This window comes from Nycticebus coucang, unplaced genomic scaffold, assembly GCF_027406575.1.
Source record: "Nycticebus coucang isolate mNycCou1 unplaced genomic scaffold, mNycCou1.pri scaffold_59, whole genome shotgun sequence".
NCBI classification, from domain to species: Eukaryota; Metazoa; Chordata; class Mammalia; order Primates; family Lorisidae; genus Nycticebus; species Nycticebus coucang.
The window spans coordinates 421,984-438,197 of NW_026515586.1; the positions used below are offsets into that span (position 1 = coordinate 421,984).

Genomic DNA, 16,214 nt, shown 5'->3' on the forward strand with positions numbered 1-16,214 from the left:
TGGCCTCCAGTTCTACCCAGGTTGTTATAAACATAGATGATCACCATTTTTTTAATGAATGATCACTACTCTATAGTATACATATATCATATTTTATTTATCCACTGATAAATTGATAGGCACTTGGGTTGTTTTGACATCTTTCCAGTTGTGGACTGTGGTGGTATAAACATTCATGTTGCAAGTGTCCTTTTGAAGAACTTGCAGCCTAATCTGACTGTTAGTGCTTGTTTATGGGCATGTCTCTGAGACTGCATAGAATGGGTCCTGACAATGTGTGGGAGAAAGGGGCTGGTGTTGAGTTGCCTTTGGGTTGCTCTTGGCAGTGACATGTGTGAGAAGGGCAGGAAAAGAGTCTGTTTGCAGGAGTACAAATAGATGCCCACCCTGGGCAGAAGGTCCTTGTTCTGGAGTCAAGCAAATCACCTAGAACCCTGTGGATTTCACAGTCTGGGCTGGAGAAATCTGTGTGTGGAAATAAACAGAACAAAACCTGAAGAATTGAAGAGCTCTGAGAAGGACAATTCCCAAGTTAGGTAGAGAAGCAGTATGGCACCTGCCATCCCCTTTTGAGTCTCTGGGGGCAGAAAGTGCTCTCTGTGGGTTGGGAGGCCCATGACCGGTCCATAAGCAGTTCCCAGCTCACTGGTGGCAGCAGCCTGTGTGCTCATGTGGGGAGAAAGTCTCTCCAGCAGGTACAGAGCCCATCAACTGCCAGAGATGTGGGGGAAAGAGAAGAAATTGCTCTCTCTACCCTTCTCACTGTACACTAGGATGTCTTCCTCCTTTGTGTTCTACTCTGAAACTTTGTTATGGAATCATCTATAGGTTCTGATGCTTTTCTATAGAAATTATACCCAATCTGTGATTGATTCTTTATTTTTCATCTAAAATACTTTCTCAGATGATCCAGCATTAGTGTATCTGGTCAGCCATCTTGTCTCTCTCTTTATGGCGGTGGTTCTCAACCTTCCTAAAGGCCACGTTGTTACAAATTGAACAAAGGGGTCATGACCACAAACGTTGAGAACTGCTGTGTATGGCATATTTTTTCATTATCCAAGATTCCTGAGTGTTTGTAATAGGTGCTTTGAAATCATAACCATAAGATAAGGAGTTAATCATGGCCGTACAAATAATTTCCAAAGGAAAATTATTAAAATATTATTAAAGTTAAAAAGAAAACCTCTGAAAATTTGTTAAGGGATGGTGAATTTTTGAAAGGTGAAGTGGAACTAGAAAAGGGCTAATGGTTCACATTCAGAAATGTATCCAAGGACCCTGTTGGGAATGATGGTAATAAGGGATGAAGAAGAGGCCTAGAAAATGTCCAGGTCCCTGGCCTAAGAAAATACTTCAGTGGAAAGATGAGAGTAGCTTCCCTATGGTGTCATCGAGTAGGAGAGATGAAGAGAGACCACACGAGAGCCAGGGATGCTAGGCGGGGGAGGTGGCTACATATTTGATTTACTGTCCATTGTATTGAGGCACGGAAGACAGAGATTTAAAAAAAGAAAACTGTTAAATATGAACATAGTTAAATTCCTCAAATTCACCTTGGTTTTCTTATCTTTTGAATGTTGTTCACATTAAAAATGGCCTTATGGAGTAATTTTTAATATTTATTGAAGGGAATCATTTTAATATATAACTATTTGTTGCACTAGATAGATTCAGAAGTGTATCCAGGCAAGATCAAAGGAACTCCAAAGAATTGTAATCTACAATTGTAATTCTGAAGTTTTGCCCAGATTGTGGTATTTCAGCTGATATTATAGACCCTCCCACTGTTCTGCTCCATGATAAGGGTATATCCTTTATAAATCTGTGATTCGAGATCCTTATGTAGTTCAGTTGGTTACAATGCAGAGTACTTTCAGACTTTGGTAAAAATCTAAAACTTAAGTTTCTTGTATACAGTCTCATTTTCAAAGAACTCAGTCAGTATTTCCATTCCTGTTAATTGTTTACATGCTGTCTGTTGATCTGTTTAATGGGGATTTCCATAAAATGTTAACATTTATATATTCTAAAGTAATTGAAAATTTCCCTTCCTTACTAGATGAAATCGGTCCTTTGGACAAGTGCTATGAAGGACGTTCCTGGAGAGATAACATCAAATGGCCCTGGCGTCGTGATCATTGCCATCGTATCACACAGGGCCAGCAGAAAGACACCAAGAGGACTAACGTCCTGCACTTTTTGAAAGGTACAGAACATTAGTACCATATGTGGTTTTAAGTGTTTGCCTAGACTCAAGGTTATCTGTGGCATTTTCTGTTTCAGAAATCAAATATTCAAAATTAGCCATGTATTTTCTCTAACTGATAAAATTTTCCAACTTTCAAATATGTGTAGGCTCTTGCTGGCTTTCACTGTGGTCTCTAAACTTTTTAGCAAGATATTTTCATGCAAATTGTATTAATTCCAGTAAGTAATTTACTGGACTTTTCAACTGTCTTCATAATCATCTGGCAAGATTCCTAAATTATGAAAGGTAAAATGATTCAAAATGTAGCTTTTTTTTGTTACAAGTACATTTTAAAGTGGACCCTATGACTTGGTGATTTTAATTATGTTGACTTCAATTTTCAACAAGAACAAAGATGTTCTTTATGAAAAATTTTAAACTATAACTGATCAAGTCATCCTTAAAGAAATGTAACTGTTTTGTGAAGAGTGAGTAGAAGAAGGTGTGTTGCCATTGGCTTTATTTTGTGCATACACCATAGTGAATGAACAAGTAACCTATAAAGTGTTTTTCAACTACGACTAAAATCACTGGAATATTGATTTGAAGAGTCTTGGATTTCTTCAGATCTCTTTCCCGTGTCTGCACAAATTAACTTTTATTTTTAAACATATCATGGGAAGTAAGCATACTCACAAAAAAAAAAAATGAAATCAGCCTGTGCATTTATAATGTTTTCTAAAACTAACTTTGAAAATTTCAAAGACATGCAACATGAATTTATAGTGAACCTGCCAGATAAAGTAGCTGCCAGTGCCTGAGGAATCTTATACCAGTAGCCCCTAGTATGCAGCATGGAGGAGGTCTCAAGGACCATGTGGGCCATGGCTCATGCCACAAGTACAAGTAATTCATATAGCCTGAGACATTAAATTGTTTGCATTTCATTGTAAAATAATGTTTGACTTTAATCTTGAAATATTATTTGTTTAAACATTAGATTTGAAACAATAGAAATTATGTCCAATAAGGTGGTATCCTTCAACTTCTGAGACACTGTCAGAAACATGTTTTTGTAATCATTCCAACAAGGCACCCAGTAGAGTAACTCCTTAGATCTGAAACAGAAGAGCACAGCGTATCATGAAGTATCTTTTGCACTTTGCCTACTTAATTTAAAGCACCTCCACCTTGTATTAGGTCATCTACCCCCTTCATATGAGAATTGAGTACATTGGATTCTTGCTTCCCCATTCTTGTGAGTCTTTACTAAGAAGAATGTGTTCCAACTCAATCCAGGTTAATACAAAAGGTTAATATAATAATTAATTAATACAAAAGAATACTATGGCTGCATAATATTCCATGGTATACATGTACCACAGCTTCTTAATCCATTCCTGTGTGTTTGGGCATTTAGGTTGTTTGCATATGTTGGTGATTGTAAATTGAGCTGCAGTGAACAGTCTAGTGCAAATGTCTTTATGATAAAAGGATGTTTTTTCTTTGGGGTAGATGCCTAGTAATGGGATTGCAGGATCAACTGGGAGGTCTAGTTTGAGTTCTTTGAGGATTCTCCATACTATTTTCCACAAAGGTTTTATTAGTTTGCAGTCACAACAGCAGTGTAAAAGTGTTTCCTTCTTTCAACATCCACACCAGCATCTGCAGCTTTGAGACTTTGTGATGTGGGCCCTTCTCACTGGGGTTAGGTGATGTCTCAGGGTGGTTTTGATTTATATTTCTCTGATGATCAGGGATGATGAGCATTTTTTTCAAATGTTAGGCATTTGTCATCATCAGAGAAGGTTCCATTCATATCTCTTGCCCAGCGGTAGATGGGATTGTTTATGTTGTGTTGATTAATATGAGTTCTCTGTAGATTCTAGTTATCAACCCTTTGTCAGATATATACATTACAAATATCTTTTCCTGTTCTGAAGTTGTCTTTTTGTTTTGTTGTTGAAATGACTGCTGAAGTCTTTGTGCATAAAATCATTCCCCAGTCCAACATCGTCAAGAGTTTTCCCCACAGTTCCTTCCAAGATTTTTATCATTTTGTGTCTTATATTTAAGTCTCTTTTCCATCTTGCATCAATTTTTGTAAGTGGTGAAAGTCGTGCATTGAGTTTCAGTCTTTTACATGTGTTTATCCAGTTGTGCCAGCACCATTTGTTGTAAAGAAAGTTTTTAAAGATCAAGATGTATTTCTTTCAATTTTTGTATATTGCTGGATTCCTACAATAATTCTAAAGGGAGTTTAATTTTAGCTTTTCCTTACAAATTTATGACTCATTAAAAAAATGAAATGTTTATCTGATAAAAGCAGATTCAAAGAACTAAAGTAACAGTCAGAGAATATATCCCTACACATTGTTCTCCCTGTAGGTTTTCAGGTCCTGGTAATATCAGGGGTTTATTTTCTATGACATCATCTAGGCTGGGGAAGTAGAAGCTGTGTTCAACAAATGCTGCACATTCACTGAGCATAGAAGCACAGATACCACCTTTCAAAGAACAGGAACAGGCAGGAGGACTGAAGGTCTCATGTAACTGCCAAATCCAATTTGATCAGTAGTTTTATCTATTTCCCCGCAGCATCCACCACTTTCCTTTTTATATTTGCTAACCTGTAAAAAGTGTTTGTGTTTTCTTCATTGATTTTTTTCCTTGCTTACAATCAAGCAAATGTACGTAGAGGAATGTAAAAGTGTCTCTCAAGAAATCTCTTAATTCTCTTTTTGCTTCTTTCCTAAGTGTATGGCCTCATATATGCCACCTCTATAACCAACCTCTGATTTTCATACAGAAAGCTTTGGTATTTGGTGAAGCATGACTTGATCAACCAATGATACCCTTGGTGTTCATAAAAGTGACCATTTCATATGGTACTTGGACTCTTAAGTTTTGTCCCAAAGTGAATTTATCAGCCTCCAGCAGTAGTATGGCAGGGGCTACATGTGTTCTTAGGTATGGAGGCCATCTCTTTGGGCCCTTGGCAAGTTGCTTAGAGAGATAAGCAACTGGTCTTGCCAAGGATAATACATTTGGGTTGAGCACTTCCTCAGCTGTTCTATTTCTCTCTAATATGCATAGTTCAAAAGGGCTTGGCCAGGTCAGGGAGGCCTGACACCAGGGCTGTTCATAGTTTTTCCTTTAGCAGCTTAAAGGCTTTTGGTTGGCTGATTTTTACTCAATTGACCCTTTCTCTCCTCCCTTACTAATTTCATATAATGGTTGGCCAGTTTGTATGTTTCACTTAGTCTTTCACAGAAATTCTCAGGGCTTTCATCTGGCTTCTGCCTGACCTCAGCCACCTTGGATATGTTTGCGGCTCTCTGGCTTTGTTATACTGACAAGGCCATAGTCAAAGTTGCGTTCAGTATAAGAGAACGAAACCATTTAGCAGTGAAGTATAAATATCAGCAAGTTCTGGATTTCAAGGCTAATATTCACCTGGAAATTCACAGTGAGAACATTAGTATTCTTATCTACAGACTTAGCACAGTTTTTAAGATAATACCTAGGTTTAAGAGTTCCTATGGAACTGATCCAAAGTTCTGGACAATTCAAGTGAATATTCTTGCACATCAGTTGAATATTGGGCCTTTTATGAGGCCATGTTACATTCACATCATTTACTGGGAAATTCTCATTCAAGTTCCAGTTTTTTTTTCTCAATGTTTCTATATAGACAAAACAGATAACGTTTAATAATACACAATTGTTTTCAGTGTGACCAACAGGTGACCTCTGTTGACACTTAAGTCTTCAGAGTAAATATAATTACTGTATATAGCTTTTTATTCTTTGGCCCGTCTCTTAGTCCCAATTGAACAGATCAGTTTAGTAAAACAGCTATGTCTCATTTTATGAGCTGGCATTACAGACAAGGCTGGAATCTAATACAGGTGGGCTACAGTTTCTTTTTTTTCTTTGAACTACTTTTCTCTTTCTAATTTCTCACCTTACTAAAAACAAATGATAGCAGAACTAATTCAATTGCAAAAATAAGCTGTGCTTTCAGTATACTGGGTGTGATCATTTACATAAAGTGCATCAAAATAATTGTTAGTTACCTAGGCCTTTCTTCCCTTTAAAATTGCCTTTGCTGAAACTTTTTATAAGGAATCTCAGGTTAGAGTTGAAAGCTTTCCATGAGCCCAGATTTCATATGTGTAATTAGATACCTACATGCATTGGATAAATTCTTTGTCTTTTGAGATGCCCAAGCAAATTTTGGTTCCCAGACGTGTCAAAAAGTGACATTCTTTATTTAATACAGACCAGGAAATGTTATTGATGGGTATCTGTCCAGTTTTTTCAATGAACTTATTTTTTATTGGCCTTATAAAGTCAACTTTAATTCCTTAAGGCAGTCTGGACACCTCTGAAAATGCTATTCCAGTCAAAGCCTTGGTAAAATAGCAGTGTTTTTATAATATCCTATAGAACCAAATATATTCTTATTGAACTTATGCAAATAATTGTATTGTCAGAAATTAGGAATACTTACAGATGGCTTTCAAATTCAAGAGAAATCAAGGAGAGAGGAAAAACAAATGTTTCACATTCTGCCTATAAGTATATACATTCCTGAAGCTCAAAAGACAGAAAATGGTTTTCTTGACTTCTGGAAAACAGAACACAGAAAGAATCAGCAATGTTTAAAACAAAAAAACATAACAAACCAGCTGAGTTCCATGTAACTGATTTTTGTTCCATTTGAAGTTAGGTTAAGAACACTTACAGACAGGTTAGTTTTCTAATTAAAGTCTTAGAAGTTTGCCTTTAGCCCGATGCTATTTAATTATCAAAGACACCAAAATTTTGAATTGGAGAGAATTCCTCATTCTTTTTTAATAATTTCTCTTGAAGGATAAACTTTAAACTCAGTCAGTTACAAAACATACTTTTTGTGATGAATTAAAATTATTAATGATAATATATATTAAGACAGACTAATTTTTCATATATTGGAATATACATATAAATATAATCTATATAAAATTATTTCATATTTAACAATATTTTCTATACATTTTTGGTATATTGAGTAAGTTTAATATGTCTTTCTCAGATTTTCAATGGTCTTGATATTTCAAAAAGAACAAATTTAAACTTTTTATTTTGGAAGGTTTGTCAAATATTACAGGCTGAAAACATTTCTTTAACAAGATGACAAGTCAAAAGATTTTAAGGGCAGTACTGGATAGTCATCTGGATTATATGTAAATTCTTTCAATAATAATTTTATGAACTGTATTCAATCCAGCACAGACAATTGAAAACATTCTAAATGTTCTAAATTTTCCTGCCTATTACTTTCTTAAATAATCACTCTGTTTCAGGAGAAAATTTACCACATAAGATCCTTTTCTTACACAATGCTATTTTCCTTTCTGCCTATTTGTTTTTTACTCTCAAAAAAACTACTTAATAGAAAACAAGATCACAGTTTACTATGAAGTTAATTATTTACTTGGCGAAACTAATAATTAGAAAATTTAGAAGGCAAGAATCTTATTCTTTGACAAAGACTTAGTTTCCCAAATAATTTAAATAATCAAATTATTATGTTTTACAAAAGAGAGACATTTTGTGGAATATAATATTGATACAGGATTTTTCCACTCAGAGCTAGACAGGGACACCCCATTTTTTAGGCTCAGATGAGCTCAGAAATCACATTCCCATTTCTAGGCACAAACAGGTTGCACCCTGCAGACTACACCCTCTGAACTAAGCAAATCCAGGATTAAAGCAGCCTGAACAAAGAGTAAATATCCTAATCCCCTCCCTATGACAAAAACCTAATAACCTTGCCCCAGTGAAGGGACTGCATTCATTCATTTATTAAAACACTCAATCAGCTTTAAAGGCGTCTTCCCATCTAACAAGCCTGGTCAAAATTTCTCTTAGTGTCAATAGTAATCCTAGAAAAAGGACCCATTCAGGAGACCTCTGACTCTTCCCTATAACCAGAAACTCTGGCATTTTTCACTCTGTCTGCCTGCACCTCCGTCCAACAAAATCACAATTTATCATTCATCTGTGTCCCGTAGGCTCAACTCTTAGACCATGACACTAAGTATTCACTTAAGAAAGAAACTCCAGCAACAATACCATAACATAAGTATTCTTTCTGATGTCTTTTCATTGTCCCCTTAAGTCAAACACGGCCACATAGTAAATATGGCCATCAAGGACAGGATCTGCATCCAAAACAGAAAGCAGAAAACCTGGAACATCCAGTTTCTTTCAGAATAGCCAGTGGGAAAAGTTGGAGCAGGGAAGAAAAAAGTCATGTGGGCTAATCTGCGCCCTGCAGTTGCTGGCCTAAGTAGGGGAATGAGCTCACCCAATTCAGAGATTTAAAATCAAGAACACAAGCTCATGGTCAAATCCAGCAAACTTAGAAATATTATAGAGGTAGCAGTTCTATAAACTTTGAACATTTTAACTTTAGTAACAGGTTTAAAACAAATTCTATCTTAAATAATGCAACAATCACCTGAACATCAGGGCATGTAAGTTATTCTTGTTTAAAGTTCTCAGTCTTCCCGGAGACATGTTGCAGTAGTCTCTCCACAAGCCCTTTTCCAAAATCTTTCAGCACAGTTCTTAACAGGGCAGCCTTTCTCCACATGCTTCTCATCCCTTTCCCTCAGACAAACTGCAAACACTTTATATACAGGGATACAGACAGCAGCCAGCACACAGTTATTTTCCCTATGGAAAGGGGAAGGGGGCATGAACTCCTCCTGCCTATTATTACCCATCTCAGTTAGTTTCCAAGCATTCACATGCACACAATTCCAACACATTTCTTAACCTTGGTACCCTCGATTTCTTACACAAACTGTCACTTAGCCACAGAAGGTAAACCAACACTCTCCTAGGATTTGTGAGGGGAAATGGGGAAATCTACATTTCGTGTCCAGTCTCAATCCCACCACACACACACACTCTCCTACACCTCTCACCAGTTCTGCCAGCAATCTTACATCCAGGGGTTGATCAGACACCTAATTCCATTAAAATAGTGGGGACCCTGCATCGATTTTACTTTGTCTTAGATATTTCCCAGGGCAGATGCCAGTTTCCTCCGGCCAGTTGGTAGCTACAAGGTGCATCTGAGCCTATTCTCTCCTTGAGTGGTCTCGCTTTGTTGTACCCACTGCACATACACAAAGCCAGGGAAGGGGATTGTGGACTAAAATCAATTACTGATCAATGTATGGGAACTGGTCTAGATGACCTGGCTTCCCAGTGACCACTTGATGGACCACAGTCATGAGAGTTGGGTCAAGGGAGCCATTAGAAGGCCACCCTACATTGAATCTGGGCCATTGAACTTCACAGAGGACTCAGAGATGGTTCTTAGAATAGTGGACTCCATAATCATCAGAGAAACCAGCACTGAGTTCTTTAACATGCACTGGAGGGGTGTCAGGTGTTCACTTTATTGAGTTCCCACAATTGTGAACCCAATCAAAAAGAATAGAAATCAGAACAGACACTAAGAATAGCACACTGATGACAATAATGACAAACAAACTCATGAACAAAGAACAAATCAAATGTGCCTCTGAGGCTGAGTCTCCCCACTGGCATCCTGCTGTTTTCAGGAACCTGGGACAGGTCTCTCTAGCATGAGCCAACTCTCAGGAGCTCCTGTCTCTCCCTCATGGGTCTCTCCTGGGTAGTATTCAGGAGTCCCTGTGCCTCCTTCTTGGGTGCCTATCATTCTTCCTGTGCACTAACGTGCACAGGAAGGGGCACTTAGCAGCATCCCCACAGCACTGGAGTCTCTGTGACTATTCGGTGGCCTGTTCTTGGTAATGTAATGTTACTTCCTGAACATAAATAAACTACACTTAGAATAAGAACACTTACCTCTTGAGAGAGTTTCAGACCCAGGATTTTGGTGGAATCCATCTGAGTTTCTTCAGAGCCCTCAAGAGGATTTCAGGAAATTACAGGGCCTGGAATATCTAGGGATGTGCCTCACCTTAATTTCTGCCATCTCCAGGGGGCGTCACATGTATTCGGACACTCCAGCTAGCGAGATCTCACTGGGGCCTCCAAATGCTGTACCCAATGCAAGTGGAATTGTAGAGAAAAAGCCAACACACTGTTTCAATTGAGTATTAGGTCCTTTATCAGCTGGATGACCAAGAAAGGTTCACATCTGAAAATTCTCTGCACCTGCATGACAAAAGAAGAGAGTTTTTATACCTTTCTTTCAGTTGGGGTGGGGAAGAAAAGCAAGCCTTTGCCAGGTTAGATTTACAGGGTTGGGTGTTGGTTAGTTACCAGGGTAACTGAGGATAGGAATGCCCTTTTACAATGATCTGCTGTAACTTTGGACTAATCCCCTGTCTCAGCAGGATATGTTTATTTAATAGCCCATTTCTGCAAGGCCTATGTGCTCATGGGGGTGCTGAAGAGGATGGGGAAGAGAATGCAAATCAGGGTCTGTTTGCCTTTTCATTCCCTACTTTCTCCCTCCACCTTAACGCTTCCTCATGGGGCAGGGATATGTCTGCCCAATCTGACTATGAGTCCCCAAAGTCCACATTCTTTTCCCCATGGTGGCCCAGTGGCAGTATCATAGATCCCATCACTCCTGTACACATAAATGCATCCATCCTTCCCAAAGGTTATAAGCTGGAGACACTCACACATTTAATTTTACTTTTCCGTCCCCAAAACTATTAAAGAAAAAAAAAGTAATGAATGGCCCAAATTAACTTAAAAAAAAATCACATAACCAAATGGATGTCCATTTTCTCCTGAGAAATGAAAAGGTCTGGCAAGAACTTTCGGGAAACAGCCACCTCAGTGCCAGGTCCTAGTGATAAGTGCTGCCTGGCATCCAAGAGGCATCTCTGCTGGTCTTCAGCAGCCAGGCATCTGTGGTGTTAAGTGTTTCCAATCTCTGCTTTGTAGCACCCTTGTCTAAATACCAATGTCAGGAGGACTGGGTGATGTTTTGTGTGCTTTTTCTCTCAGCAGAGGAGTTGCCTGCCCGTACACACCCAGTTAAATAAACTAGTGAGTGATCTCTACTGGTTCAGTCATTTCCTGTTTTGCATTGTGTCACTTAAAATGAACACACCAACCCTTAATTGTAGTTTGTTTCATCATACAATTTTAAAATGGGAGGGGAGCCAATATTGTAACTTGGCTTTTGCCAAAGTTGTGCTGTGCACTGCCTCCTCCAAAATGACATGTGAGGTAGGAGCAGACCTATGAAACCACCAACACGAAATGCTTTAAGTAAATAAATATCCAGTCCACTGAAAGCTGATACCCAAGGTTATTTGCAGATAATTTACTACCTGTGAACATCTTTCATGAAAACATTAATGTATTTCTTGGAGCCCATATGGGTTGTACTCATCTCACCAAAAACAGTATCACAAGAGCAGTCACATTTACCAACATTCAGGGCCATTGTATTGTTTTTACGTCAGTCTAGAATGTGTGAGAGGGAATGGCACATCTCTCCTTTCATAAAGAAATGAGACACTTTGGTCCATACCCGCAGTCTATATACATATAGATGGGCATGTTGGAGAAATTTAAAATAGCTACTCTTTATCATGCCCAATTCTACAAATCAGTACTGTGAACAACAGACAATTACAAAATAAAAGGGGATGATGGGGAAGCATAAACTTTTCAATGTGCAGTCGTCATGGAGCACTACAAATGTTAAATTTTGGGATAAATGTCCCAGATGCTAAGTCTGTCTTTTTTGGCATGTGTATTTGAAGTGGGGGACAGTAGAGGTGACCTCCTATTACAGAAAGAGGCTGCTAAACTCTGCCTGTCCAGCCAGTCAGCCATCTGGATTAGTTTGCTTTTCTAAGATACTGGGGATTTTGTTCAGGAGGCATCTAGTCTACACAAATTGATCTCCCCTACCTGCCCCCTAAACTCCTCTGCAAACATGTTCTTCTACCTTTTTTAACTCAGACTGTTATAAGCAGCCTCACTGACCCCCACCCCCAGGTCATAAAACTCCTAGTAGCCAGCAAGTATATTCAGTCAAGCTATGGAAATCCTTCAAAATGATTTACTAAAATGAAAAGGAAAGAAGATACAACATTGCCAAAAGGGGGAAAAAATCATTCATGGGTGAGAGATTATTTTTAATCAGATGCTATCTGTTTGTTTTAAGAATGGAATGAGAGATTGTGTGTCATTCAGCCCTCACACCACCCTAAAGGTAAGTCCCATTATGATCCTCCCCTTTTTCAGGTGCAAAAACTGAGGAGGAAAGACAGTGAATAATGTGCCCATGTGAAGCAGGAACTGGGGCAGCTGTTGTTTGAAACCAGGCATTGTGGCTCCAGATGCTGCCTCTCTGAACTACCAAAGAAGTCCATGATCCCGCTTTACATGTGAAACCTAAAGGCCGAGATTTAGTTCCAAGGGATCAAACAGAAAAGTGTACATGATCATTAATAAACAACCAAAAGACAATTTACTTTGCAAATTCAAATATTTCTTTTCTGAATCTCAAAATAGACACAACGCTAAACACAGAGAGAGATTAGACATGAAAGAGATCTAAATGAGCCTCCATTACCAACTTCATTGTGAGTGTTGATCATCTGGGACCATCTGTTGATCATCTGGGACAGGCCCTCTGCTTTGCAGGGAGAATCTTTTCTCCCCAAATGTAGTCCTCTAGCACACTAGTCCAATCTTTCTGCTATTTGTTTCCACCCACTGAATATGTAGCAAACATCCTGCACCCAGTTTGTGGTTGGTAAATAAATCCCTGTAGTTGGATTTGTGAAGAGTTCTCAAGGATGTCCATTATGGTTTTATAAATTTTAACTTATTTTCCAGACTTCCTTAACCTGAAGTCAATTAAGACACTGTTTACACACACGGTTTGGCTAAAATTGGGGATGGGCAAATGTTTCAGGAAGGACAGATGGAGCCTCATTTGCTTTCAAACAACCAGTAGTTTATTTTATTTTTTAAATACATGCGAAACAAAAAGCCACACTGAAATTTTCACTTTCTAGTATCTAGAAATAAAACCCAATTCTGTTCCTTGAAGCCCTGAATAAAAAAGCATGTCAGCCTTTCTTTTTTGTTTTCTATGTCTTTTTCCTTTCACCATCACTATTAGCACCCTGCTGTCTCACTTGCTAAGAGCTTTTGCACACACTCTTCTGCATGATGCACAGGGATGCAGCCTCAGGAAGTCTGATCTTGGTCATTAATGGTCACTCCAAACACACAAGTGTATCCATGTACCTGACCAAGGCCCAGGCTGTCCTTCTTTTATTTCCTATCTGACAGCCATATTGTTGCAGCATTGACCACAACCATTCAGAAATCTTACCCAAATGGTTAAACTCTCTAAACTCCTCCCCCTCACCCCTATCAAAGAAGTTTAGAAAACTGGAATGGGTAAAGAGCAATGAGCATCCCTCCAAAAAAACAAAAAAAAAAAGGCTTTTTTTGGCTGGGTAAGGTCTATCATATCTCCTCTCTCTGCAAACACAGACAAGTTTTCAGCATACTATGCATAATGGATAAACATCTCAAAACAACAGGTTAATGTCATGTCCAGCATTAGCTTGAAGCCCCAAATTACTTCAAACAGATTCAAATGATTGAACTGGCTAGGCTGCCACCATTGTGGATTCCCAGGAGCAAGGAGAGCACCTGGTTCTCATCTTGGGAGACAGCTCCAATTCCAGCACTTAACAGCTGCATGCTCTTGAGCAAGCTCCTAATGCTAAGACTTCAGTTTTCTCATCTGTCAAAGGTACTAATGCTTGCATATTTCTCAGAAACAGAGGCCAGGTCCAACAGACCAACACCGTTATCTGTGGCTATGGCCATGATATTGGCTGCTAATTCAGCATTCAAGGACAAACACCTCCTCATGGTGGATGAGGACGGCAAAACACCCATTTGATGCCCTGTCCTGTACATGGCAAAAGGCTCCTGGCATAGCGAGAGCTGAAATTCATCAAAGTGTGGATTTCACTGGCTTCTCACAACCTTTATGTGGGAATGTGGCAATGTGTAATTTATTTCAATTAAATTTTGTTTCACATACTCTTTTGCAAGTCAGGAATATGTGTAAGATTTTTCAAAAATGGGACAAAATGAAGAATGAAAAGAAGTTGCAGGGTCTGATCATTGCATTATTAGCAGCCCAGTGTTCGCATGGCCTGGGTGGAAGCCTGTCTTTTTTAATACTCAGCTCTGTGAAGTCCTCCTTTCCCACAGAATCACAGACTCACAATTTCCTGGCTGAAGGGCCTATTTTTCTGCTTTAAGTGAAATCTCTCAATTCTCAAAAGTCAGTGGGAAGGACTGACTTGCCCTCCTGAGATGGGAAGGATCAGATAGATTACTCCAAATAAGTTTCACTAATCAAAAGACATGATGTAATGTAATTAGTATTTTACAAATAAGGGAGAAAAGATGGAATTAAAAGCCACCTGTCTCTGCAACTCTCAGTACATCTTATAATCACTCGATACATCCTTCTAAACTGGGGAAACACACCTTTGCCTCCAGTCCTCAGTTCATGGTGGGATCATGGGCAACCCCAAAACTTGGGAGTGTTCTAAGAGTTCCAATTATTATTTGATCCCCTGACTGCCCAGGTTAGGAGCAGGTGAGACCCATGGCTTGGGGATTTGAAGATGTGGCTTCTCTGCATTGGGTGGTCCTCAAGCTCCTTCCTCCTGGTTTTCTCAGCAGGCCACAAAAGGCCACACAGGCTCTTTTGTCTTCCCTCCACTCTACTTTTCTGGGACTGCCCTGCCTTTTTCCATTTTCTTTTCATGGTCAATTATGAATAAATCACTTACAGAAGACACAGTGGAGTGACCCCATCTTCAGGAAAGCCTCCTCTAGGACACAGTTAATGACTCAGAGTCCATATTGGCTTGGCTGACACCACTGTGGATTCCCAGGGTGCTATTCTATTTCACACAGTGGAAATGCCGTTGGGGGTGGGTACCAAGCGACTATAGGATGGAAAGGGACCTTGAAGACTTAGCCACTTCTGCTCCTGAGTAATTAGGAGCCATCAAATGAGAAAAGTTTGCAGGAGTCTCCAGCCTCCTAAACCAGACAACAGGCTGGCTTTTCGGAATCCTAATGATGACAATAGGAGATAGACGCTCAAGGAAACTATTTAACACCACCAGCATCTACCAGGCAGAGTGTTGCCCTAAAACTTGCAAGGAAGAGGCCTTCAGATCTATGGAATAGATTAGAGAATCTAAAGAGGAACCCAGCCACATACAGCCATATGATCTTGATAAGCCTAAAAAAAGGACCCACTAGGCAAAATAATTCTTGTTTAACCAATGATGCTGGGAGAACGTGTCAGCCACATGTGAAAGACTGAAACTGGACCAGCACCTCTCACCACTGAAAAAGATTTATTCTCGCTGGATAAAAGATTTAAATTTAAGACATAAAACAATAGAAATTCTAGAAGAGAGTTTGAGGAAAAGACACTTCAAGATATTGGCCTTGGGAAAAACTATATGAGGAATATACCCATGGCAAATCTAGCAACACTACAAATAAATAAATGGGATTTGATCACGCTAAAAGTTTCTGTGTAGCTAAGGGTACCACAAACAAAGCAAACAGATAGCCTTAGGAATGGAAGGAAATTTCTCCTGTGATGAATCTGACAAAATCCTGATAACTATAATTTATAGAGAACTCAAATTAAACACCACAAAAAAGAGCAAACAACCCCACTTCTATGTGGTCAAGAGACTTGAACAAAAACTTCTCTAAAGAAGACAGATGAATAGCCAACAAACACATGAAGAAATGCTCATCGTCTTTAATCATAAGAGAAATGCAAATCAAAACCACTCAGGTGAGATATTACCTAACTCCAGTAAAATTAGCCTACATCACAAACTCCCAAAACTGCAGATGCTGGTGTGGATGTGGAGAAAAGGAAACACTTTTATAGTGCTGGTGGGATTGCAAACTAATATAA

At 38.9% G+C, this 16,214-nt stretch overlaps 1 protein-coding gene across 1 annotated transcript in view; it reads left to right on the forward strand.

Annotated features, from left to right (window-relative positions):
• The window catches only part of LOC128579495 (band 4.1-like protein 2), a 30,836-nt gene extending 16,689 nt beyond the window's left edge, over positions 1-14,147 (forward strand). The window contains exons 6-7 of the mRNA XM_053581561.1: positions 2,063-2,209; positions 14,020-14,147. Of these exons, the coding sequence (XP_053437536.1) occupies positions 2,063-2,209; positions 14,020-14,147 (275 nt within the window). The remainder of the gene's footprint in view (positions 1-2,062; positions 2,210-14,019) is intronic.
• Positions 14,148-16,214: the final 2,067 nt, after the last annotated feature.